Raw genomic sequence first — 27,780 nt, forward strand, 5'->3', positions numbered from 1 at the left:
TCCTTAGCGTTCTTTAATTTTTTCTCAAATAAGTAAATGGAGATATTTTTGCTCAAGTTGTCACCAGTTGACTGATATTGAGATAAAGGTAGTAAATTCAATTTGCTAATTCAAAAATACTGGAGATTCTTTATTCACTGTATGATGTGTCTTACCAATTAACTTTCCCTGGCTTAGGTCTGTGGCTCACCACTTGTTTTTGTAAATAAAGTTTTGTGTGTGTTTTTTTAACACAACTGCACTCATTCATTTACATATGTTCTGTGACTGCTTTGACAGTCCAAGAGTAGAGTTGAGTAATTGCAACAGACAGTAGAGCTTTTACATCCTATAAGGCTATATGGCCTCTTATAGAAAAAGCTTGCAAATACATGAGCCACTGCAGATACATGAGTTATTATTGTTATCAGTTATGTGTGTGTGTTGGGGGGCAAAGGGCACTGAGTGTTTTAAGATCCTAATTTCTTTGCATTTCACCTCTCTTCAAGATCCTGTATCCCTGACTATTGAAATAACATTCTACCTAATGGAGTTTTGGTCAGCCGTCATTGTGAAACTCATCTGTAGAATAAATTTTTATTTATTACCTGATCTTAGGTACATTTGATAATGAGGCAATCATTTATATTCATATTTGGTGATGTGTGATACTCTTAGATAAATCCAAGTAGTTTGAGACATTTTTGTATCTTTTCTTATCTCATTTCTAGGTACAAGACATCTGCTTCAGCCATGACTGTCGCTGGGTTGTGGTCAGTACTCTCCGGGGTACTTCCCACGTTTTCCCCATCAACCCTTATGGTGGCCAGCCTTGTGTTCGTACACATATGTCACCACGAGTAGTGAATCGCATGAGCCGTTTCCAGAAAAGTGCTGGACTGGAAGAGATTGAACAAGAACTGACGTCTAAGCAAGGAGGTCGCTGTAGCCCTGTTCCAGGTCTATCAAGCAGCCCTTCTGGGTCACCCTTGCATGGTAATTTTCTGTCTCCACTGTTGTCTTGAATCTTCCTTCCCTTTGTCCTTCTTTTTACAGATCTGGGGTAAAACTAAACTTGTTATAGTCTGTTCATGTAAAAAGAAGATCTTAGGCTTATATGAAATTCTTAATTATTAAATCATTTAATAAATTGGAGCCAATATAGTAATGATGATCTTTACCATGCTATTTTAACTCCCTGTTTCAATATATAAGGGATATTTGGTATCATATTTATGGAATATAAAACTTGGAACTATTTTTATAACTCCAGGGAACTGAACCTCCTTTTTACTTATCTCTTTCAGAACATTGTGTTCAATGGGACACTGTAGTTTATTAAGAAGTATTTATTGTTGGAAAGAAATAGTCATGGGTAATGTGTATTTTAGATAGAGCACCATTTGCTTTTTTTTTTTTTTGAAATGGTGTCTTGCACTGTAGCCTGGGCTGGAATGCAATGGCGCAATCTCGGCTAACTGCAACCTCTGCCTCCCAGATTCAAGTGATTCTCCTGCCTCAGCCTCCTGAGTAGCTGGGATTACAGGTGCCTGCCACCACGACTGGCTGATTTTCTGTATTTTTAGTAGAGATGGGGTTTCACTATGTTGGCAAGGCTGGTCTTGAACTCCTGACCTTGTGATCCGCCCACCTCGGCCTCCCAAAGTTCTGGGGTTACAGGCGTGAGCCCAGCTGCATTTTATTTTAAAATGGGATTGGCGGGATTTCTGCTAATGTGTCACAGGAAAAACAAACAAAAAATAGTGTATCTCAGTAATTTTTCTTAGAGCAAGTAGCTGTGTAACCATCATCCCAATCAATAAATGGAACATTATTGGAATCTCTCTTTTGCATACCTTCTGCATAACATTAAACCACAATTCTCATTTTTATGGTAACCACTTCTTTACTTTTTAAAATAGTTCTACTCCTAAGCAAGTGTCCTTAAACACTGTTGTTCCCATTTTATGTAAATGAAATTATAGAGTATGTATATTTTGATATCTTTGGCTTCTTTAACATATTTGTGAGATTAAGTTTTGTTGTTGCAGGTAGGTTTAGTTCATTTATTTACAGCTCTCATTTATTCCATTGTACTTCTATTTATTTATCCTTTCTACTACTGCTGATGTACATTGCATGGTTTCAGGTTTGGGGATAATATGCATACTAATTTTTGAGTGGAAATTCTTGATCATAACGTAGATGAATCTTAACCTTGATAAATAACACTGGAGTGGTTGTACCATTTCATTCTCACTAGAACGATAGAAAACGTTGGCTTTTCTGGAGCATTGCAGATTCCCCTTGATGGGTGACCATATTAGGTTTTCAAGATTGGGGAATCTTATATAGAGAGATTATGGTTACCACAGAAAGTCATTGTTATTTTATTAATTGACCTGAAATTTACATAACATAATGTTCGCCATGTAAACGTGATGGTACATTCATAATGTTGTGCCACCACAACCTCTGTTTACAAAGCATTTTCCTCACTCCAAGAGGAAACCACATATTCTTTAAGCACTTACTCTTCATTCTTCTTTCCCCTAAACCCCTAGCAAACACCACTCTCTGCTTTGTAAATTGTTAAATTTACTTGTTCTGTGTATTTTATATAAATTTAATTATAGAATATATGACCTTTTGTTTCTGCCTTCTTTCATTTAGTATAATGTTTTTGAAGTTCATCCACATTGTAGTATATATTAACACCTCATTCCTTTTTGTGGGTAAATTATATTCCATTGTAGGAATATAACACAATTGATCCATTCATCCACTGATGTACATTTGGGTTGTTTCTACCTTTTGGTTATTGTGAATAGTGCTGTTATGAATATGTGTGTTCACGTATTTGAGTACTTCTTTGTAATTCTTTTGAGTATGTACCTTTCTTAATTTGTTTCAGCTTCTATACTGACCACATTACACATTCTTTTGTAGTATCTGATGAATTCCAGATGTGTGTGTGTGTATATACACACACATACATACTGTAGGAAGCTTTAAGATAGACTGAAAAAATATAGGTAAATGTTATCCTCGGGACTTTTGTAACTCAAAAAAATGGGACCTCTCTACTCCTGAGATCATACTTTATGCTTTTGTTCTATTATTTTTAATGAGAATGATTGTTATTCATGTGTATTTAACTTAACTAGTGACCCATGACATTTAAGGTTGAAAGTTTTTAGAATCAGTCCTAGATGCAAAAGGTCATTGGGAACTAAACATTGAGTATACATGGACATAAAGATGGGAATAGTAGACGCTGGGGACTCCTGGAGGAGGAGAGTGGGAGGGGGTGAAGGTTGAAAACTACCTGTTGGGTACTATGCTCACTACCTGTGTGACAAGATCATTTGTACACCAAACCTCAGCGACATGCCGTTTTACCCATGTAACAAACTTGCACATGTGGCCCCTAAACATAAAATAAAAATTGAAAAAACAATGCTTATATTTAAAAAAAATAGAATTTTTATAAAATAAAATTTAGAAAGCTATGAGATATTGATATTTTCAGCTATTTGTAAGACGTTTTGTTTCAGACTTAACTAGTTACATGTTTTGGTGTTAGTGTTAAAATTGTGTTCTCTATGTAGATGTGTAGTATAGGTTCTTTGGGGGCTTTTCTTTTTGTGTTAAATGTTTTTCTTAACATAAAATTTTACCAAAATCGTTTGGCAAAGCGATTCACTGTACACATGGGGCAGCTAGGTCAGTAAGAGAAACCACAGATGTATTAGTAAATTAAGAAGAATTTGTGATCCCTACATTTATATGTCTTCAGAAAATATTCCCTTGAGCTTCTTTTTTGTTCTTATTCTTGCTTCTTTATTTGGCAAACCACATAAGAGGTTTCTGTGTTAGGCTTCGAGCATAATATGCACAAAAGATTATGGTCATTCCTACCCTCATGGATCTTCTATTCCATGGGAAAAGACAGATATTAAATGACTGCGAACAAATATCTTTCAATATACTTTTGCTGAAGGTTGCAAAGTTCCAATGAAAGATTTTGTCATTTGTAAAAGGACAGTAGTTAAAGAGCAATACTAGATTTCCAAGTCAAAATATACTGTTTTCGCTGAGCTTTATTGCTTTCATGTCTCTCCTCATGTTTTTTGCAGAAATCTCAGAGAGGAGAATCTACACTGTTTGACTATGCTGCTGTACTTAAGATTTCCTTTGGAAAGCAAGGAATTTCAGACAACCTATTCCTCCTGATAGATAACACGTGTTAAAATTTTATTTCCCTCTATTTCTCTGTGTAGTTTTTCTCATTTTTGAAGCATGGACCTTACAGTGATGGTCATTTTTCTTCATGTTTTTTTGTATCTTACATGTCATAACAAAATGGGCATTGTTGTTGGTTAGTTCTAAAAATGATGTATTTACAGTTTGTGTGGGTAAACAGTCTGATGCTGGTCAAAAACAATGTAAACCATTGAACAGGGAAGGATTCATCTTGAAAATGAATCATGTTTTGGCGGTATTACTGTTGTTTGTCTGTGCTCTTTTTAGCCAAGTAAAGGAAACTGTTAAATAACAGTTGATATAGGGGTATTTCCTTTTTACTCTTTGGACCCAATCCAGTTTAGGTTAGGATTATTTTATCTATTTGCCAATTTTTTTTAACTTTCCAGAGGATGTTTATTTATTTGAAATATATTCTTTATAAATATCTCTTCCATTTCCTATCTTGTTGCCCGAACATCCACTTTGTCTAGTTGAGGAGTTCTTGTGATCCATGAACAGGATAGGAAGAAAATTTACATCTTTATATTCACTATCCTTTAACCAAAAGTAAGCATTTCCTTTTTATTATGAACATGGAAAATACATGACAAAAATATTAACCATGCTTGTGAGACTGTTACCAATAGAAAATGCAGAGATACTCATATCACTTTATATATGAAATATATATCTTGAAGTGTCTTGCATTATTGAATATATTTTAAAATATTGTTTTTACTCATCACTACTGTGAAATTATGATTATATAATATTTTAGTATTAATTGATTATATACATTACTATAACACTTTATTTTTAGTATATTGATACTATACTTTAATATAGTTCATTTTCTTTGTAATTATATGTCTTTTCCCCATGCCTTGTAAGTATTATTCTGGGAAATATTCCTCAGGCTTCCCCAGATGGTCCAAAGAGTTTGTGGCACAAAAATGGTTAAGAATCCTTGATCATCATTTTTTCCCTCATCTATATCAGTAATCTCTAACAAATTTTTACTATCATAAGCACTTCCTTTGTTAACCATAAATATGATCTGCCAATTTTCTGCTTAAGATCTTTGTGTCTCACCATATTCCTAGAAGGTTAGAAAATGTCCTATCTTATTTCCAGCTTCTTGTCTAACCATACCTAGATTTCTGTACCCTTCCTTGAATATGCCACATGTATTTATTTTTTGATAACTTTCCTGTTTGCAGCTTTTCTTTATTTGACACTATTATTACCTCTTTGAATGCCTACTAAGCAAGCTAAAATATTACTGCCTCTCTTAAGCCTTCTTTTGCTTTTTGTAGTCTTTGTCAACCTTGATATTGGTATGTTGTGCATACTTCTATCATATTATAATATGCAGGTTATTCATTGACATGTCTAGGCTTCCTATTAGATTGACCTCCATGAGCACAAAGTCTTTTTGGTGTTTCTATTTGTATCTTGGCAATTGATATAGATTCTAAGGCTTTATTTATTTTTTTGAGATGGGGTCTTGCTCTGTCACCCAGGCTGGAGTGCAGTGGTGCCATCTCAGCTCACTACATTCTCCGCCTCCTGGGTTCAAGCAATTCCCCTGCTCAGCCTCCTGAGTAGCTGGGATTATAGGTGCATGCCACCATGCCCAGCTAATTTTTTTCTTTTCTTTTCTTTTTTCTTTGCTTTGAGACAGAGTCTTGCTCTGTCTCCCAGGCTGGAGTGCAGTGGCACGATCTTGGCTCACTGCAACCTCCACCTCCCGGGTTCAAGCGATTCTTCTGCTTCAGTCTCCTGAGTAGCTGGGATTATAGGCGCCCGCCACCACGCCTGGCTAATTTTTGTACATTTAGTAGAGACAGGGTATCACTATGTTGGCCAGGCTGGTCTCGGACTCCTGACCTCAAGTGATCTGCCCACTTTGGCCTCCTGAAGTGCTGGGATGAGACATGAGCCACCACGCCCAGCCGAATTTTTGTATTTTTAGTAGAGACTGCGTTTTGCCGTGTTGACTAGGGTAGTCTCAAACTCCTGACCTCAAGTGATCCACCTGCCTTGGCCTCCCAATGTGCTGGGATTACAAGCCTGAGCCACCGCGCCTGACCAGATTCTAAGGCTTTAAACCAGAGTTTTAAAACATCTTTAGAAGTTGTTCTAAGAAGAACAATTTAGATTTAAATAATTACTTGCTAGAATGAAGAGCTTTCTTTTTCATAGTAACAACTTAAAAAAATCAACATCTCTAAGATGTAGTCATTTGATCAACAGCATTAATTAGTGTTTATTGTGTCCAGGCACTGTTCTGAGTTACAGGAATTTAGCATTGAACAGGAGAGAAACATGTCCGTGTTCCCATGGAGCTACAGAGAAAAGTGAGGGAAGAAGAATAGGGAATGCCTAGGGAGGATTGCAATTTGAAATTAGTATGCTTCCCATAGGCCTTACTGAGATGATGACATCTGAGCAAAGATCTGATGGAAGTAAGAGAGAAATTCATGTAAAACAGCCTGTGTAAAATCCTGAGGTGGGAGTGTGCCTGGAATGTTCAAGGAATGATAAAGAGACCAGTGTGGCTGAAGCACATGGTGTAAGGTGTATAATAGGTGATGAGATCAGAGAGGTAACGAGGGCAGATCATTGTCAGCCTTTCACACAGCATGAGATGTGGGGCGGGGCGGAGGGGGGCTCTGGAGGGCATTGAGAATAAGAGTGACATGATAATACTGTGTTTTGGCAAGACTAGATTGGAGATCTGTGTTGAGAACACACAGTCTGTACGTGGACATGGGTGGACACTTAGTTGAGAGCAGTTAGGAGAGTATTGCAAAAATTCTGGCAAGAAAAGATGAGGTTTGGAGTAAGTTGTTTATAGTGAAGATTGTGAGAAGTCATTGGATTATTGATATATTTTTTATGGTATGGCCATCAGAATTTCTGGTACATTTTATGTCAAGTATGAAAGAAGAGATGAGTCAAGATAACGAGTAAGACTTTTAACCTAAATGTCGAGAAGGATAGGGTTGGTGTCAGTTGAAATGGAGAATGCTGTGGATAAAGCAGGTTTTGGGATGGGGACAGGATCAGGAATTTTGGACATGTTAAGTTTAATATGATGTCTCTTTGACCTCCTACTGATGTTAAGTAGGTAGTTGGTTATATGAGTCTGGAGTTCAGTGGAAAGCAGTCATTTATATAGGGATAAATGTTTGCAACACATAGATGATAGCTGAAACAAAAATGAGATGAAATTACCTTGTAGGTAAGTGAGTATAAAAAAGAGATGTCCCAGGACTGAGCCCTGGAGCCCTCCGACATTAAGTAGCCAGTGACATACAAAGGAAAACTATATATGAGAAATCCTAGAGGCCAAGTGAATTAATTTTTTTAGAAAGAAGGAAATGATTAATGTGTTAAATTCTACTGATAGATCAATGAAGACAAGAACTGAGAAAAAGACAGAAGGCCATTAAAATTAGTAATGTAGAAGTGTGGCTCCCAACCTTTTTGGCACCAAGGACTCGTTTCGTGGAAGACAGTTTTTCCCATGGGCCAGTGCAGGGAGGGGTGGGAGGTTTGGGGATGAAATGGTTGCATCTGAGATCAACAGGCATTAGTTAGATTCTCATAAGGAGTGTGCAACCTAGATCCTTGCATGTGCAGTTCACAATAGGGTTTGTGCTCTGATGAGAATCTAATGCTGCTGCTGATCTGATAGGAGGTGAGCTCAGGTGGTAATGCCCACTTGCTAGCCACTCACCTCCTGCTCTGCAGCCCGGTTCCTTACAGGCCACAGACCGGTACCAGTCCACCGCCTAGGAGTTGGGAACCCCTTGTGTAAAAGACATGTATCTTTGATGAGAACACTTTTGGTGGGATGGTAGGTGCCTGGTCCCAGTGGATTTTAGTAAGAATAGGAAAAGACAGTGTTGACAAGTGTTTCAGAGAGCATTGATGTAAAGGAAGCAGGAAAATGAGGAAAATGTAGAGGGGACAGAGGATGTTGCTTCCTTTTTCATAGGGAAATGGAAGTGACTATTTCTTACCTTTGCCTTTCTCCTCAAAGCTCCGATACCTGCACCCATAGTGAGGATGGGTGCAGGTATCGGAGCTTTGAGGAGAAAGGCAAAGGTAAGCAATAGTCCTCTGGGAGAATAGGCATTCCTTTCACCTGTTAGTAAATTTTTTTTTTGAATGAGTAAAGCATATCTTCTATCAATCATTATTTGTGCCCTAAGTAAATTTAATTACATGTCTTTGCTTTCCAGCTTCAATACCGTGTTTCTACACCTGAATTACTTTCTCCCTACTTCTTCAGGTACACATTCAACCCCATCTTTCAAGGCCAGCTTGTGATGTACTTTCTCCCTCTAAAAGTAGTGTTGAATTTCATATATTTACTCCTTCTGTAAACCCTTTATCTGTACTGATTGTTTTCCACTTTCTACCTATTATTATTATTTTTAAATTTTTAGATTAAGGGTGTACATGTGCAGATTTGTTACATGGGTATATTGCTTGATGCTGAGGTTTGGACTTCTATTGATTCCATCACCCAAATAGTGAACATAGTACCCAATAGGTAGTTTTTCAACCTCCCCACCCTTTTCCTCTCTGTTTTTGAATCCCTAGTGTCTATTGTTCCAATCTTTGTGTCTGTATGCACCCAATGTTTAGCTCTCCCTTATCAGTGAAAACATGACATATTTGGTTTTCTGTTTCTATGTTAATTCACTTAGGATAATGACCTCCAGCAGCACCTATGTTGCTGCAAAGGAGACGATTTTATTCTTTTTTTTTATGGCTGCATAGTATTCCGTGGTACATATGTAGCACATTTAAAAAATCTAATCCACCATTGATGGGCACTTTGGTTGATTGCATGTCTTTGCTATTGTGAATAGAACTGTGATGAACATATAAGTTCATTTTTTTTTTTTTTTAAGAATGATTTATTTTCTTTTGGGTGTATACCCAGTAGTGGGATTTCTGGGTCAAATGGTAATTCTATTTTTAGTTCTTTGTGGAATCTCCAAATTGCTTTCCACGGGGACTGAACTAGTTTACATTCCCACCAACAGTGTGTAAGTGTTCTATTTTCTCTGCAGCCTCACCAACATCTGTTGTTTTGACTTTTTACTAATAGCCATTCTGACTGGTGTGAGATGGTACCTCATTGTGGCATCTCTCTGATGATTAATGATAAGCATTTTTATATGTTTCTTGGCCATTGTATGTCTTCTTTTGAGAAGTGTCTGTTCATGTCTAAATGCCCCTTTCAATGGGGTCATTTGTTTTTTGCTTGTTGATTTAAGTTTCTTATAGATTCTGGATATTAGTCCTTTGTTCACATACATAGTTTGTAGTATTTTTTCCCATTCTGTAGGTTGTCTGTTTACTCTGTTGATAGTCAGAAGCTCTTTAGTTTAATTAGGTCCCAATTGTCAATTTTTTTGTTGCATTTGCTTTTGAGGGCTTAGTCATAAATTCTTTCCCCAAGCCAGTGTCCAGAAGAGTTTTTCCTGGGTTTTCTTCTAGAATTTTTATAGTTTCAGGTCTTACATTTAGGTCTCTAATCCATCTTGCATTAATTTTTGTATGTAGTGAGAGGTAGGAGCCCAGCTTAATTCTTCTGTATGTATGTAGTTAGCCGGTTTCTCCACATAATTTATTGAATAGTTATATCTTTTCCCCGTTGTTTATTTTTGTCAACTTTGTTGAAGATTATCAGGTGATTTTAGGAGTGCAGCTTTATTTCAGAGTTCTGTGTTCTTTTTCATTGGTCTATGTGTCTTATTTTTGCACCAGTACTGTCCTGTTTTCGTTACCATAGCCTTGTAGTACAGTTTGAAATGTGATGTCTCAGGTCAGGCGCAATGGCTCACACCTGTAATCCCAGCACTTTGGGAGGCCAAGACGGATGGATCATGAGGTCAGAAGTTCGAGACCATCCTGGCCAACATGGTGAAACCCCGTCTCTACTAAAGATACAAAAAAAATTAGCTGGGCATGGTGGCGTGCACCTGTAATCTCAGCTACTTGGGAGGCTAAGGCAGGAGAATCACTTGAACCCAGAGCTGAAGGTTGCAGTGAGCCGAGATCACACCATTGTACTCCAGCCTGGGTGACAGGGCAAGACTCTGTCTCAGAAAAAAGAAAAAAAAAAGAAATGCGATGTCTCAGGCTTTGTTCTTTTGGCTTAGGATTGCTTTGGCTATTTGGGCTCTTTTTTGGTTCCACATGAATTTTAGAATAGTTTTTTCTAATTCTGTGAAATTCTGTAATTTGATAGGAATAGTATTGAATATTTAGACTACTTTGGGTGATAATGAACATTTTAACACTATTGATTCTTCCAATCCATGGGCATGGAATACTTTTCCATTTGTTTGTGTCATGTGTGATTTCTTTCAGCAGTGTTTTGTAGTTGTCCTTGTAGAGGTCTTTCACCTTCTTGCTTAGATGTATTTCTAGGTATTTTATGGGATTTTTTTGTGGCCTTTCTTAAAGGGATTGCATTCTTGATTTGGTTTTCAGCTTGAATATTATTGTTGTATAGAAATGCTTCTGATTTTTGTATGCTGAAACTTTACTGAAGTAATTTATCAGGTTAAGGAGTCTTTGGCAGAATCTTTAGAGTTTTCTAGGTATAGAATCATATTGTTGGTGAAGAGAGATAATTTGATTTCCTCTTTTCCCATTTTGTTGCCTTCTGTTTCTTTCTCTTACCTAATCACTTTAGCTATGACTTCCAGTACTGTGTTGAATAGGAGTGGTGAGAGTAGACATCTTTGTCTTGTTCCAGTTCTTAAGGAGGAATACTTCCAGCTTCTGCCCATTCAGTATGATGTTGGCTATGGGTTTGTTATAGATGGCTCTTACTATTTTGAGTCTACTTTTATTTTTGATGCTGTTGATGACTAAGTTAAAACTTCCTTGGTCAGGAAATTAGAGGACCTGGAATCAGACTCCCTGGTGGTAGAATCTATGTTCCATGGTTTCCTAACTCTGTAACCATAGACAAATTATTGATTCTATCTGCACCTTACTTTTCTTTCTGTAAAATTGGAATAATAATATTACCAATCTTATAGAGTAACTATGAGAATCAGAGCCCTTTAAATAGTGTTTGGCACATATCAAATATTCAGTGGAGGATTACTGTAGTTGCTATCATTAGTATCATTATTGATACTGCTATTAATGTGAGAGTCTATAGCACTGATTCATTTTTCATATTTTTGGTACAGTACCTGTTATCCAGAAAACAGAATAAATAAGTAATTCACTAAATAATGAGTAAATTAAATATAATAATTTTGGACTTATTCTTTAAAGGCTTTTAGAACAATATGGGGCTCAATATTGATAAGTTGAGTTGCTACATTGCTACACCAATATAAAACCAAAAGTGATGGCAGTATTATCATTTTAATTGGTTTTTGCTCATTTTAATTGTATACATCAGGAAATATGGTTTTATAAATTAATACACCTATTCTTGAGCCTTTGCCATTTCTTTATTTTGCAAATTGATTTTCCATTTTAGGTTCAGAAATATAGAGCTCACTGTGTCATGGGACTTTTAAGGAATTTGTTTTCTTCCTGCAATTTCCATTGAGTTAACAAACAGATCTTGGATTCACTTCTGCAGTTCTCTAGAGTTCCTGGAAGTGTCTCCTTTCCTATTAACTTGTTCATCCTCAGAGGGGTAGTCATCTTTGAGTCATAGATTTTGGCATCTGAATTCCAGATTCTGCTTTTTCTAAATGGAAGTGGTTGATGAGACTCGGAGACCTTTGTACAAAGCCTCTCATTTCTTGGACTTGGAGCCTCCATATTTCAGTAAAGTGCTTTTACAAAACTGGAAGTATCACTTTTCTTTTTAGCATCTGTATGAGGCATTCCTTTTACCACTCAGAGACTCTGTTTATAGCTTTCATTTGATGGTTTATTGTAATTTTAACTTTTGTTGATCAGTAGTTTTCTTGATACAGACCACATCACAATTGTAAATACAAAGCAACCGCACATGTCAGCCTTATATAGTTTCACCTACTTAAGAGAATCAATGATAATGTGATGTTTCTTGACTTTTCTTTCCACATCACTGTTTACTTGTGGATTGAAGTTTCCATGTGCATGTTTTAATTTTTGCCAAGAAAAATCAATCAAGTGCACTGTAGCTCTGCTTTAAATTTTATGCCTCATATGACATAGAGTATATAAATAGTATAAACATGTTAAATGGAGAAAAATCTTGTGGGGGTATATCTTAGTTTAGTACCTGGGTTTTTACTGATTACGTGTACTTTATTGTTTTAACTCAAATGCAGTTTTGTTTTTCATTTGTTGTTTTCAAATTTAAAGTAATCCTGGTGAATTTGTTTTCTCAAGTTCTTTTATCATCTTTTTAAAAAAAATGTTGCCATAATGCTATGCTAGTTTTGACATTTACTATTTTCTCAAGACAGAGCAGATGAGTTTGTTAGGGAAAGTGGATAGAAAAGAGTGACCTCGTAATACCTTCCTGAAAACAAGATGCTTTCATTTCAGAATCATTAATGGGAGAAGCTATGAAATGAAGATTGTACAGTTGTTGTTTTTAAATAGGGTTTTAAAGAGAAGTTTTAGGTTCTCAGTAAAATTGAGAGAAAGGTATAGAGAGCTTAGTTTTTGAGGGAAATAAAATTGCCAGTGGGATATCTTTTAAAGGAAACCCGATATTATATTGCCTCTAAATTATACTTTAAAATTTAGTGCTATGAAAATTAATTTAAAAATAGTTTAAAACCAAATAAACTCTATTTAGACATTTTATCTTTTTGTGTATTTCATTTTGGATATAACACATTTCTTTTCTCTGTAAGTTTGCCTTTAAATAAATGCCAGATAATGTAGTTATCCCTTGAAATTAATCCAGAATTTCTTCTTTGCTTTTTACTGCTTGTGGAAATATTTTTACTTTTCTATGTATTTTTTACATGGGCAAATCATAACTCCAGATTTCAAAATAGTTTTATTTTTAAATGGTTAATGAGACATGCCTCTAGAGGGCAATATTTTCTCAACTTTTCTAATTGTAATCAAGGCAACCCTGGCAGGAACCCTAAGGTACTAGGGATGTTAATGTCTTATCAGATCTTCAATAGTCTCTCTTCCTTTTTATTATGTTTTCTGTGATTTATTCTTCAACGTCTTCTTAGAAAATTCGACTTTGGAAATATATTACTATCAATTAATGTCTTTTCTGAGTACTACATGTAGATACCCAGTTCCTCTAAGTGAATACCATTGATTGAATAGAGGCAAATTTTTTAGTTATATCATTTGAGTATGTGGGGTCATTATGCTAAATTTTTTAATTCTCTATGTGTTGCTATTCAGGGACTTGTTATCTGTATACTTTATAATATCAGAGTGATTAAACTTCATTTTTGAGGCATTGAGGCATTATAAGGCCTAATAGTTATCTACTCTTTTCTATTAACATTGATTGGACACTTACTGTTGTTGTTTACTCTTTAAATATAATTTTTATTTTTTATCAAAGAAATACATGCATTTATTATAAAAGTCAAAAATATAATTTTATAATGAAAGAAGGCACTTTTTGTCCTATCCTCCCCACTCTTGCGTGTCATTCCCCAGAGGCCTCTTCTTTCAACTCTTCAGTTTTTTTCTCAGTTGGTTTTTTTTGGCCCTTTCCTGGAAATCCTATTACTTGAATAATGTATCTCCTACATTGAGCCCCTAACTGTCTTGTCTATTTTCTATGTTTTTTTTTTTTAACTTTATGAGAATTTCCCCAACGTATCTTCCAGCTTCTTGTTGCGTTTTTATTTCTGCAATCTTTTTAATATGATTTTCTTTGAACATTTCTTTTATTATCATAGCCTTTTCTCATTTTAGATGTGTAATATTTTTACCTCTTTAAGAGATAGTTATAAATTTTGAAGCTTTTTTTGTGCTCCTTTTATTATCTCCATTTCCTCTGAGTTCCTTTTTCAATTTTTTTTGTTTTCTTTATCTTTAATGTCGAAGCAGTAATTTTCTTTCTTTTCCTACTTTCTTTTTTCCTTTCCTTTCCTTTCCTTTCTTTTCCTTCCTTTTTCTTCTTTCCTTTCCTTTCTTTCTTGTCTTCTTTTCTGTCTGTTTTTAAATAGAGACAAGGTTTTGCCATTTTGCACAGTCTGGTCTTGATCTCCTGGGCTCAAGCAGTCTGCCTGCCTCAGCCTCCCAAAGTGCTGGGCATTACAGGTGTGAGCCACCAAGCCCATCTGCAGTAGTGGTTTTCAACCCTTAACTGTCCATTATACTTCAGCTGGATAGATTTGAGAAATACTGAGGCCTAGACTCCATCAGACTGATTGAACCAAAACACTGACCTCAGTGATGGGGAATCCTTGATGGATCATTAACTGATTATTTTTATTTTTAAATTTTATTTTTTAATAATTCATTTTTAATTAATTATTTAATTTTTATTCAGCTAATCAACAAATCAATACAGGAACTGATTGGAAGCTTTTTGAATGTGGGAAAGGGCATACCACCTTACAGGTATCAGTGGTCTATCAGATAGGAATGCCATTTTATTATCATACCTCAAATAGTCACTATCCATAGGTCTTTTCACGTACACTGGTCAGTTCTCCCACAGAGAAATTCTTCTATCCTCTGCTCAGGGTGGGGTTCGGGTAATGAAGAGTTTCTGGCAATAAACTTAGAAGTTAGCTTTCAAGGAGTTGAAGGAGTTAACATTATTTTTATCTAGTGATTAGAATAACAAAAAGAGGATTTGGAGAACCTGTTTGCATTTGATTATTGTCTTACTTCCCTAGTTAGGAGGACAGTTAAGTCAGAAATTCTGGTCTGTTTCCACTGAAATAAAAATATTTCTATGGAAATCTGGAGATGGAATTTTTAGTTGCTGAAGTGAATAAATGTAAAAACTACTTATTCAGATAAAGAAGTGCAAATGGGTAGAACAACAAATTTTGGGAAAAGAAGTGAATGTTCATTTCCTTAGGTACTTATCAAAAGGAAGACCTGAAATGTGTGTGTGTGTGTGTGTGTGTGTGTGTGTGTGTTTTAATTTGGAGAAAAATTGGAGAGGGAGAAGAGAATGAGTAGGCTTCTTAGGATTTGTAATAGCCAGAGTTTGAATGATTGACCCATATGAACAGATTTAGAAATTATCAGACTTGAGAGTAACAGACATGAATAGTCCTGAGGTTGAAATCTGAGCAGGAACTAGAAATCTGCTAGTTGATAGTTGTAAACTACAAAAGGACAACAAGACTGGGATCAGGGCTATACCAGGATTATGCATAGAAATAGAAATTATGATGGTTCTTACCATGATAAGGTAAATGACATTTTGAATTTGGAGGAGGATGAGAAAAGGAAAAGGATTTAAGGTTCATTGAAAGAGTTATTAACATTGGATGATGTGTTTTTGCAGGTGAGAATATTGAAGCTAGAATGAGGCACAAGAGGGAAATTACTATTTCAGAATGGACCAAGGTGGAATTAACGTGGGCACTGTTGTTGTTGGCTTCAGAAGAAATAGAGCGTTCCATTTTCTGTATTAAGAGCCATCTCTAGTAAAGAATGCTTAATTAATGTTCAATAGTGTTTCACTCTGGTCTAGTTTTGGAGCAGATTGAAATGTGTCTATATTTGATAAAACCATAGATGAGGGAAAAAATAGCATGACAGTACTGATAAATGAATATAGTTTTCCGGCAGTGCTCCAGCTGATTAAGAAAGTGTTTCGGCTTCACAGGGAATTACAGGGAAAGAAGAGTCATTATTTCTCAACTGAGGATCGTGGTGGTATCACTCCTCTTTGTGATTCTTACTGTCAAGGATCTTTTGTAAAAGTAGGTTTTATGTACATAGGTAAAGTCATAGGCATACTTTTGGAAAAGTAAATTTAGAAGAGAAGGGCTTGAACTAGTAGTATTCGTGTGGTGTGCTTAGTTTGATTTTTTTTCTTTCTTTTTCTTTTTTTTTGGTAAACTGTTCCACAAGTTGTTGATAATTTAGGCAGCTTAATGGAGTATTGGTTTCCTGTTTTCATCTTGAGTAAAATATGTAAGCATATTTTGTTAGATATTTAAATGTTTTAAAACTGGAAATAAAGTATATGTGAATAGAAAAGGTTTTATCTGCCCTGTTGTCAAAACTGCTGATTTGGCCCTTTCGTACTGTACTCCCATCTTTGTATGGTTGTTATAATCTGTTGCTCTTTCCCATCTGAAGGAAATGCATCTTTGACACTTCTCATGACCTGAGTCATGATGCTGAAATAGAGCCAGAAAATATCCTTAACAGTCATGGGTAAAAAGAAGGAAGGCGTCTGTAGGATGGGGCGGGAGAATAGGGGACTGTGGAGAGAAGAGAGTCTTTGCTCTTTCAGTTTACATCGTTTTAATTGTTAGGAAAGTTACTTACATTTTGTGGCTGTACTTTTTATTCAAGAGGAAATACTTTGATTTTATATTAAATTGTTCCTTAAGTGTACATTCTTTAATGTGTAGGTATACAAAGTATATAAAGATAAGTTCTGCAAATGTAAAATTAGTTTTGAGTTCTCCAGATCTAAGAAAATACACTTTAAATCTTGCAACTAATTCTATATTTCATCTTATTACAAAGTGTTTATCTCAGAACCAACTTCTGATACTTCTACATCTTGTATGTTTAGCAGTTTAAGTAATAAAGTCACATTTGTTGAAACAAGAAGATAGGATTCCATATTTTTTCCATCTACAGTAAAGAATATCTATTTACTCTGTTGATACTGAAAATTCATTGTGAGATAAAGATGGGAGGGTTGAGTATAGAGTATTTTCAAGAAATAATTTAATGAGGTCTTATACTTTGGGGAGCACGTTTCACCTCAGACTTGTTCTAAGGGATGTTAGATTATGGAGTTTTAATTCTGGGGATTTTTCATTAGGCTAAAACTCCTCACTTTTGAGAACTTAGTTTCAGTACTATATTCGAACTTGATTCAGAGGAGTGGGAAATTTTGAGGGTGCTTTAATATGATACATTTAGAAATAGGTTGAGGCTTAAGGTCAAAGATCTGTTTTTTTAAATTTTTATTTATACATATGAAGAATTTACTTTCCTCCCTCTCATGTTAAATATAGTCTTTTTACTGTTTTGTTTGATTTTTCATTGTTGAAAGAGTGTCAAATTACAATCCTAATACTTAAAATGAATTAAAAATTGCTAACCCTTCTTAAATATTAAGAGCACCAACTCTTAATAAATTTTCTTCATTCTAAAATCTTGGAGTGCTCTAAGAATAATAAGTAATGAACTTACCACTTTGAGGGAGGATATTTTGTTCATTTAACTTACAAGTTTGGGTTGACTCTGTGATTGAGACTTAATTGCATGAAACTTTTCAGACAGATTTTTTATATTTCAGTAGATTTCCTCACAGCTAGTTCTATTATTTTTCCTTCTGTGTTCTTGCATTTTATAAACATTGTTTCTAACTGTTGATTTCATCTCCTTTTCTAGGGTAATTTTTTGCCTCCTAAGTTTTCCATATTCCTTGTTCTAGGCCCACCTTGTTACCTTTTGGAGTAGTGTCGACTATACTTGCTCTACTTAGAATTTTAGCAACAGTAATTATTTCTTTATGACTTTTAATTTTTAGGCATCAAATTTCTAAATTTATTGGGTTTAGTTTAGCTTTAAGAGAAGAAAAATACTTAAATTTGTATGTTATAGTAACCAGCACATTCAGATAATAATTAACAGGTGATAATGGATTCACAATAGAAAAGGAAAACTACCTAGCAAATTATTTATTGGAGTATTCATACATAAATATATACAGTTTCAGTTCTCCTGAAAGTACACTTTTAATTCTAGTGACATTTAATAAGCCCTAGGCAAAGCTCCATGCAGGCTACTTTGTATGTAGTGGGGAGAAGTGATGACAATGTCATTAATAATCTCAATCCCCATCCTGTTAAAAAATAAAAAAAGATTGGATTCTTGTTTCCAAGTCCATTTTGTGGGAGATTTCTCTCATCTTCCTACCTTCCCACCCTTTCTCAAAGTACCTACAGTAATGTCTATGGTGACATGAACTTTTTACTCAAAGAAAGCAACAAGTGTTTTTGCTTGAAATGCATCAAAAATTGCAGTGTTTTTACTTCACCATCGATTGCCTCCAAAAAAAAAGTTATAGGCAAAATAAATCAGTGCCCAGACAGGATTGTCTTTCAGCATTTTCTGTCTTTAATTGTCACCTAAACTGTTGTGTTTATGTTCACACACACACACACACACACACACACACACACACACAAAATTCATTTTCTTTTAGTTGTGCGTTCTACTCTCCTTGGCTCCTGTGAACAAGCATTGCTTCCGCCCAGTTTGGTATGTGGGTCAGAAGGCACTGTTTCTCACCAGGGTGCTGCTGTTTCCTTTTCCGACTTGAGTAGATTACAGATTATACTGGAACATGCCTGAGAAAAGGTCATAAAGGAGGGTGAAAGTCCTGGAACTGCAGCTGGGAAGCTTGACATTCTCATCTAGGAGAGGAGAGAAGAGAGAGATGGAGAGAGAGACACACACACTCCCATTCCAACCAAAATTAACCTACCTGCAGGAAATTCTCGTTTACACAGGGTATTTTTTTATTAAATAATTGAGAGTTTGGTTGAAAAAGCTTTAATGTTAGATTGGATGGCAAGCAAGAACTAAGCAGTGTTTTTAACTTTTCAGAGCCCAGATTTCCAGTGACTATTTCAAAACAAGCTACCATTGTATTCTTTGACAGAGTCAAGAAGTCAGAGCTTTTCAACTACAGAATTAACTTAGTTAAACTCCTTGGTATATTTTAGATTTTTATCCCTGTCAATTCCACAGCAGGATATTAAAAACAGACCAAAAGCTTTGCTCTTCTGTAGAAGACAAAAGTTTACCCCCCCAAAAAAAAAAAAAAAATGCCCAGTAGAACTCATCTTCTAGTTTTTATTTTTGAAACATATGATATAGGGAATAGAACATCTACATGATGTCTTAGAATAGGTAAAGTGTTGCAAAGAGGGCAAAAATAAAGGAGATATTTGGGACTAGGGTTGTTTCGTAGAATTGTCTTCTGAGGAGTGCCAGAGAGTCACATTCAGTGTGGCTCAGTAATCTGATTTCAAAATGCGAGAGTTCAAAATAGGAGACCAAAGACACTAGGTGAGGAGCTTATATCCTAGAACCATAGTGGGTCTTGTAGATAAGTGTATGGAGAGGTGATGAGAACAGAATTTAATATAGTCGTAGGAGTCTAGAGTACTGAGTTGTAGGAAGATGTCTATTGTAAACCTTCAGAAAAGTGGAGTGCCTAAAGTGAATAAGGTCTGTGTCTGTGATAAGAATAAGTGAAATGATATGTGGATCTCCTAATAACACTGCTCTTTCATAGGGCACCATTGCTTAGTGTCCTTTAGCTCTTTTTGCAAATGAAGTTTTGCCATTTCTATACTTGTTTACCTCATATCTCTAATGACAACAAAAGCACAGTGCTTTTTTTATCCTCCAAATGTTTCACTTGACCCACTTTATTCCATTGTAGGTCTTAGTTTCTCGTACCTTCTATTGAAGAATCTTTCTTTGTCCTCCATTAACAATAACTTTTAGAAACCTGTAACAAAAATTTCTCTATCTCCCTGGCATGACACTCCTTTAAGGTACTTTCTGATCTACAACTATTATCATTTGATTCCTTAATGATTTTTTAACCGATTTTATGTCCTTTTGTTCACAGTATGGTAAGATATGGAAATTTTTTAAAGGTAGAAGGGATGCATATACATTCATTCTTTATTTCCCCTCTTCTTGTTTGCATTTCAGAAGAAAGACAACTATACATATGTACACACAGATACACTGATAGTAACTTTAATATTTAACATAATCTGAAATGTTCAACAATTTCAGTTTTGCTAGCTTTAGAGAGTTCTTGGAGTTGGCAGTTTGCCACATTCACATGTTCTCACATCACTGCATTCAGAAGCTAAGAATACCAAGCTGGCAGCTTCTGCACAGAGGGTAAAGATAAAACAGAAAGGAGTCTAACTTTGCAGCTACATTACCTGAGAGTTGCTGCTGATGTCTTTTCCACAAATGTCCAAGTTTGTCAAAGCCCAGTAAATCTTAGAAAGTTTATTTTCCTTGTAGCATCTGTGTTTTATAATGGGTCTTTTAATTTGTTTTTACTTTGTCTGCAGGGATTTCTTTTGTCCGGAGTTTTCAGACTCTGTCTTTTTTTTTTTTTCCTGTGGAAGTGAGTCTGTTAATGATGACTGGTTTGGGAATATGCCTCTCTGCAAAGCTGACCTGACAAGCTGTTCCTCCAGCGTGGCAACAAAGCCCATTGTTATTTTCTCTGTTCACTTTTATCCTCAACTTAATCCAGTTTTCCTCTGTGTTTTTATAGTGTAAAATGTCTGGGAAAACATAATATAGGACAAAGCATGAGTAAGGTGGCATTTTGAAGTTAGCAAAACTTTTAGTAAACAGTTCACACCACGTCATTCTCATATATGCAGACAGTGGAACTATGTGTTAGTATGGAGATGGAGAGTTTGTGTTCCCCAAAGTACAACGTGCCTATAGATATCCTTTATCCAAAAGATAACGGAAAAAAAAGAGCACAAGAAGTTGTTTTCATAATTCCTTTTTTTTTTTTAATTGCAAACTTTTAGAAGATAAACACAGAAAGTCAGTGGTTGAATCCCAAAGTGAATGGTTCTGGTTTAATGGCTTTGTATTATAACATTAAAAACAATAATAGCAGTAAACAAAAAACTGAAAACAGAACAAAACAAGACATCATAGCTTTAAACATCAAGGGATGTTTTAAAAATTCTGATTTTTAAATAATTTTATGTCCCCAAATAGAATTCCTGCTTTAACTTATTGAGAAACCATTTTATTGGAACTTGGAATTTCTTCCCCCCAAGAGAACTCTATCTATCGTGGGGACTGGTAAACCTCTAAAGGATCAAAGCTCTAGTGGATTTGGATAAAGACCCAAAAGCCTGAGGCTTATGCAAGTTTATCTATATAGAGTAAGCCCAAAAAACTGGGATGAGAGTCTTAGATGAGCTTATTTTCTCATGAGATTTTTGGGACTTCCTCTGTCTGCTTGTGCCAGAAATACTGTGAGAATATTCATTCTCATGGCATTTGTCACTTACAGGTCTCCTCTTAGCTGGAATTTGAAAGTATAATGGTGTGTGAAATATTTTATGTATCTCAAGACTTCATGCAGTCCACTACCAAAACTGCACTTAAATAACCTCTGTTCTTTTTCATTGTACTCATGCAATAAAGGAAAATATAGAAGAGTATAGTAAAGAAGGGTTAGTGAAGGTGATACCTTGTAACTCTCTTCATAGATCTCAGAAATATTATTTGTATCTTATGTATTTCTGAGAGGTGGAGCAAAGAAAAAGAATAGCGATAGACTTCATCCAGGTCCAAGGCCGACACTGCAGGGTTCTTCCTGCTGAACTTCTTCATACTAAGAGGCTTGAGATTTAATGAAGAATTCTGGCTTGAAAATTTAGGCTTGATATAACCACATGGAAATGTCTAAAGATCTATTTTTAAAGTTATCAAGTCTAACCTCCTAGTCCAGTGAACATGAGACTGAGCAGAATAGTGAAAGCTGCAGACTCCAGTCATCTGGCAACCTTCTGAAGTACTGAGTCCCCTCCAGAATTATTTTTTCTATAGATCATAGGGCCATATTTTTCTCTATGTCCTGGATATGGAAATAAATACATTTCCTTCATTCGGCAAACATTTATTGAGCTATTTGCTATTGATAACTTGTAAGACACTATCCTCAGGAGTCCAGGCATCTTGGTGGAGTCTTCATTATTGTGAAGGATAAATCTGGAGGTTTGTTAGATTCTAGCTGCATTTTCAAAGAAAATCCAAGACAGAATAAATAGTGTAAAATCATTTATAACCAAAGATTTTAACAATAGGTCCTGGAATAAAGGATTGTTAGGCTGTTTTGTGTAGTTATTTCATTTGTTTCTTTAATGTGTATTATTTATATGTCTGTGTCAGCTATTGAGATTTCTTGTCTAAGCTAGCTCTTTGATTTTACTAACTTCTGATGTTATTTATACATCTCTCCTCCCTTATTTTCTACTAGAAAAGCAAAATAAGAAGATAGAGATTCTCTCCTTTATGCTCAAAATTTGTATACCTTTTCTCCCTTTTTAAGTTGTCCTTTAAAACAGTAATAAAAGTGACTCCTTCCTTTTTGTTCCTGAGTCATTTTTCAGATGTATTTATTAGCATGGTTTTCTCCCATTTTTCATTTTTTGTTAATATGTCTTTCTGTACCATTATATTATGAACTCTTTGAAAGTCCCTTGGACTTACTTCTTCAGAATCTAGAACAGGGCCTGATACCAATAAGCCTCCAAAAGTGTGAAGTGACAGAGCGAAGGTTGAATGAAACTTTTGCTTGGCACAGTATGTCATCTTTGTTAATGTCTTCTTTTCAGTGTCAGTCTTTAAATCTTTGTTTTCTGTCTGTTACCTTGATTTTTATCCTATCAGCAGTCCCTTTGCTTATTCTTTAAACTCTGACTTTTCCACCTCACTACTGAAGCTACGCTATTGAAGACTATTAGAGTTAGTAGCTTTTTCTCTGAGTTTTGTCTTCTTAGATCTTGGCCTTACTGACCATTTTATTAATATACCCATTGTTTCATTAAAGCTGTGTTTATAAGTTGCTAGCCATATCCATTAATATGTAAGACAGACACCACCCCTGTGAACATGAACATGAATGTAAAACCTATACAACTTATTTTACCCTCTCAGATGTGCTGGTTTCAAATGGACTCTGCAGCATAAACACAGGTTGAGAAGGATAGATCTGAAGTTCTTTGTTTGCTATCCTGAGGTTGTCCTTTATCCTGGTGAGAGAGTGAAACATTTTAAGTCGTGCCTAGCTAAACCACAGATTTGGAACTTCTTAATGAATCACTTCATTTTCCTAGACCACTCCTTTTATCTGTCAAATTCAATGACTTCAACATCTATACTGTTCCCTTTCTGAAGAACTTAAGTTCCTACTCCTCTGGCTCAGTTGAGAGGTCCTCCTAAAACTGAAGTATTTTATCTGCGATCGTTAGAGATTCCTCACTACTCCTCCCATAATGGCATCCCTTTAGACCACGCTTCCCTCATACTCTCCTTGATGCCCAGAATATTCCTTCTCTCCTACCCTTATCTATATTTTGTCCAATTTCCAAAGTCTAGATCATATCCCATTTGCCCTTTTCCTTTAGCCCTTTTCCAAATAAAGGTGTTCGCACGTCTCCTTATCTTTAGTTCTAGGCAATTAGTACTTAATGATTCCTGTTGGTGCCTGTTAGACTGTAAGCTTCACGGTAACAAGGAAAACAGTCCCTTACAGTGTTATCTTAGGCTAAGGCACTCAACAAATATTTGTTTACTAGTTGTGAAATATATATGATATACCTTAATTTTCACCAGCTTGTGACATAAAGTTGCAGTCTGATTTCAAATTCAAATTAATATTAGCATAGTTGTCTAATAGCAATTTTATAATTATCTACATCAATTTTGGCCTTGAGAGTGTGATAATAAATTACTTTGAATGGCTTGACTATAAAGCAGTTATTCTCATATTCTTCCACAAATATGGTATTTTAATGTGATTTCCCTCTTCATATTTTCTACAAGATTCTATGTTGTAGCCTAAATCATCTTGTATGTATTGTGAATTCTGTCTTTTGTTATTCCTGCAACAGGTATAGATGGCTTCTGTTAACTTTAATGTGTATTCTGAATTGGAAATTGAGGAGATAGAGAACGATTTATTTTATTTGCATGAATTTCTTATCTTTCCCTGTGTTTTACAAAAGAGACATTTATCAGAGTTTAACTTGATAATTCTATAGAGTAATATAAAAAGATAGATTTGTGTCCAAGGAAGAAGTAACATTTGGTTAAACCATTATCCTAATTCTGAAGCCACCGTCATCTTGTTATGATTTTTTAGAAAGGCACTTTTGACTTTTTACTACCTCTCAGGCTACCATTAGCTTCTGTGTGGTAGTTCTCCCTCTATCCTGAATCCATGCTATTTTTAAAGCAGATGTCTTTTAGGATGTGTTTCAGAAATAAGATATTAATTAGGGCTTTTGGGGGGGATTCTTTTGTTGTGTGCATAAATTTGTCAACTTAATTCGAATTAGTAAAAACAATTATATGTGTATTTACTGTGGTTATCATTTTTTAAATGCCTTATCTATTGCTAACCGCATAAATGGAGTTGATAATTTTTATCAACAGTCAAGAACAGTGATATAAAATGAACATTAGATCAATAAGAAGTTTTTTGCATGAAAGAGTTGTTGGTTTACAGGCACTGGCTTACTCCGTAACACAGAAAATGAGGTAATTTTTATACTTTCTCTATAAACCCATCAATTAATAAGACTCACTAGAAAACTACAGTAATTGAGAAAATGTGGTATTACTGAAAGGCTACATAGATCAATGGAACACATAGATCAATCCAGAAATAGACCCACACGTATATGGTCAGTTGGTTTTTGACAAACATGGAAAGGCAATTAAAGGAAAAAGGATAATCTTTTTAGCAAATGGTGATGGAACAATTACACATCTATGTTTTAAAAAAAAGAACACAATGAACCTCAACTCTCACTACATACACAAAAATGAGCGAAAAATAAATCAAAGTTTGCTTTTCCCCTGTCAAATCAACATTGCACTGAAAGTTCTAGGTAGGTCAGTGAGGCAAAAAAAAAAAAAAAAAAAAAAAAAAAAAAAGTCATCTAGACTGGAAAGGAAGAAGTAAAACTATCTCTTTTTTGAGGATGACGTAATTATGTGTGTAGAAAATCCTCAGGAATCCAGAAGAAATTACTAGAACTAAGAAATGAGTTCAGCAAAGTTGTAGGATGCAAGATCAGTATACAAAAGTTACCTATATTTCTATACATTAGCAATGAATAATCTGAAACATGAAATTAAGAAAACAATTCCATTTTCAAATTGCATGAAAAAGAATGAAATAATTAGTAGTAAGTTAACCAAAGAAGTATAAAACTTGTACCCTGGCCGGGCGCGGTGGCTCAAGCCTGTAATCCCAGCACTTTGGGAGGCCGAGACGGGTGGATCACGAGGTCAGGAGATCGAGACCATCCTGGCTAACACGGTGAAACCCCGTCTCTACTAAAAAATACAAAAAACTAGCCGGGCGATGTGGCGGACGCCTGTAGTCCCAGCTACTTGGGAGGCTGAGGCAGGAGAATGGCGTGAACCCGGGAGGCGGAGCTTGCAGTGAGCTGAGATCCAGCCACTGCACTCCAGCCTGGGCGACAGAGTGAGACTCCGTCTCAAAAAAAATAAATAAATAAAATTAAAAAAAAAAAAAAAAAAAAAAAAAAAAAACTTGTACCCTGAAAACTACAGAGCAACATTGAAAGAAATTTGAGAATACCTAGGTAAATGGAAAGGCATCCTAAGTTATTGGATTAAAAGACATATTATTGTTAAAATGGCAGTATTCCCCAAATTATCTCCAGATTAAATGTAATCCCTATGAAAAGCCCAGCTGGCTTTTGTTTAGAAATTGACAAGGTATGGGGGAACTAGCAGATTGTGTTGGATGTGAGGACCTAAGCAGGGCAACAAACCACCTGAACTGTCTTTAGAAAGATAAGGAATTCAGCCCTAATTCCCAAAGACTGAAATATGTTAATAATTAAGTCACACTTGGTATTACCAGAATACTTCTTTTTTGTTTGTTTGTTTAGAGACAGGGTCTCTGTATGCCACCCGGGCTTGGAGCGCAGGGGTGCTGTCATATTTCACTGTAACCTTGAATTTCTGGACTCAAGTAATCCTCTTGCCTCAGTCTTGAGCAGCTAGGATGACAGGCGTGTACTACAATACTCAGCTAATTTTTGATATTTTTTGTAGAGATGGGGTCTCACTATGTTGCCCAGGCTGGCCTCAAACTCGTGGCCTCCTGCCTTGGCCTCCCAAAGTGCTGGGATTGCAGGCATGAGCCATCCAGCTCTCCAAGAATAGTTTAGTTTCTTCTCATCCACATAATTGTAATTCTCTTGGCATCAATTCTACCTTTGATGCCTTTTTTTTTTTTTTCTTTTGAGACGGAGTCTCGCTGTGTCGACCAGGCTGGAGTACAGTGGCGCGATCTTCACTCACTGCAAGCTCCGCCTCCCGGGTTCACACCATTCTCCTGCCTCAGCCTCCCGAGTAGCTGGGACTACAGGCGCCCGCCACCGTGCCTGGCTAAGTTTTGTATTTTTAGTAGAGACGGGGTTTCACCATGTTAACCAGGATGGTCTTGATCTCCTGACCTCGTGATCTGCCTGTCTCGGCCTCCCAAAGTGCTGGGATTACAGACGTGAGCCACTGCACGCGGCCCCTTTGATGCCTTTCTTAAATGATTACTGGAGTCAGTGAAAACCCTATCAGAGATAGGAAACTTCCCTCGGTGATGCTTTTCTTTATTTTTCTCTTTGTAGGAAAACTGAACAGCCAAGACTCCTATAACAATTTTACCAACAACAACCCTGGCAACCCTCGACTCTCTCCTCTCCCCAGCTTGATGGTAGTGATGCCTCTTGCACAAATCAAGCAGCCAATGACATTGGGGACCATCACCAAACGAACAGGGTAAGGCTTCAGGCTTGGTGCTTTCTTAACAGCTGTTTTATAGGGTTGAATGAATAAAAATAAAACATACTTTTTCTTTGTGTGGTTTTTGTTATGTTCTTCATTTCCAGCTCAAATGAGACTTAATGGCATCAGATTAAGTACAAAGCATAAAATTTGCACAAACATACTTGCACACAACCATGTATACACACATCCATCGAGAAAACAAAGCAGTGACAAGCTGTGAAAACTAGTATTGGCTAATCAAAAACAGATCCATCTACTTCGTCTTACCCTTACTGCCTTGTGGCTTTGCCTGCAAGTACAGTTTCATTTTCCTGGCTCTTTCGGGATTTGAAATGACTCCCAAATTTTGACAGATACAAATACGGAGAGAACCTTAGATGACAACCGTCTTTTTAATACTTTGAAAAAAATCATCTCTATTGAGATATAATTTACATATAATAATCTGTCGTTAGTGTTAGGACAATGTGATGTTATTGGTAGTTTTCAAAGCCAGTGCACTAAGATTTTGGCTTTATTAAGATTGGTCATTAACTTCCTTAAAGACTTTCGATGACTCACTTGATTTATTTTTGCTTATTTTAGCAATTTGCTACCCCTTAGGAATATAAGATTATCACTTCATTAGGTTCCTGAAAATAAACTGCTAGGTCTAAGATATTATTAGATATTCAATTGTATGTTAACACTGGAAATCCATTTTATATCAGAAAATGTGTATGTTTATAGGCAAATTACTTGTTTTCCATTGTGAGCAATGCTGAAGTTTAACCTAATTTGAAATGGAAC

General features: G+C 35.8%; 1 protein-coding gene across 9 annotated transcripts in view; it reads left to right on the forward strand.

The window, feature by feature from the left end:
• Positions 1-27,780, forward strand: part of BCAS3 (BCAS3 microtubule associated cell migration factor) — a 707,133-nt gene that overhangs the window by 296,084 nt on the left and 383,269 nt on the right. For all 9 annotated transcript variants that reach the window (XM_050764587.1, XM_050764586.1, XM_050764591.1 and 6 more), the window contains exons 15-16: positions 711-975; positions 26,832-26,982. In XM_050764587.1, coding sequence (XP_050620544.1) covers positions 711-975; positions 26,832-26,982 — 416 coding nt within the window. The remainder of the gene's footprint in view (positions 1-710; positions 976-26,831; positions 26,983-27,780) is intronic.

This window comes from Macaca thibetana, chromosome 16 (assembly GCF_024542745.1).
Source record: "Macaca thibetana thibetana isolate TM-01 chromosome 16, ASM2454274v1, whole genome shotgun sequence".
NCBI lineage: Eukaryota > Metazoa > Chordata > Mammalia > Primates > Cercopithecidae > Macaca > Macaca thibetana.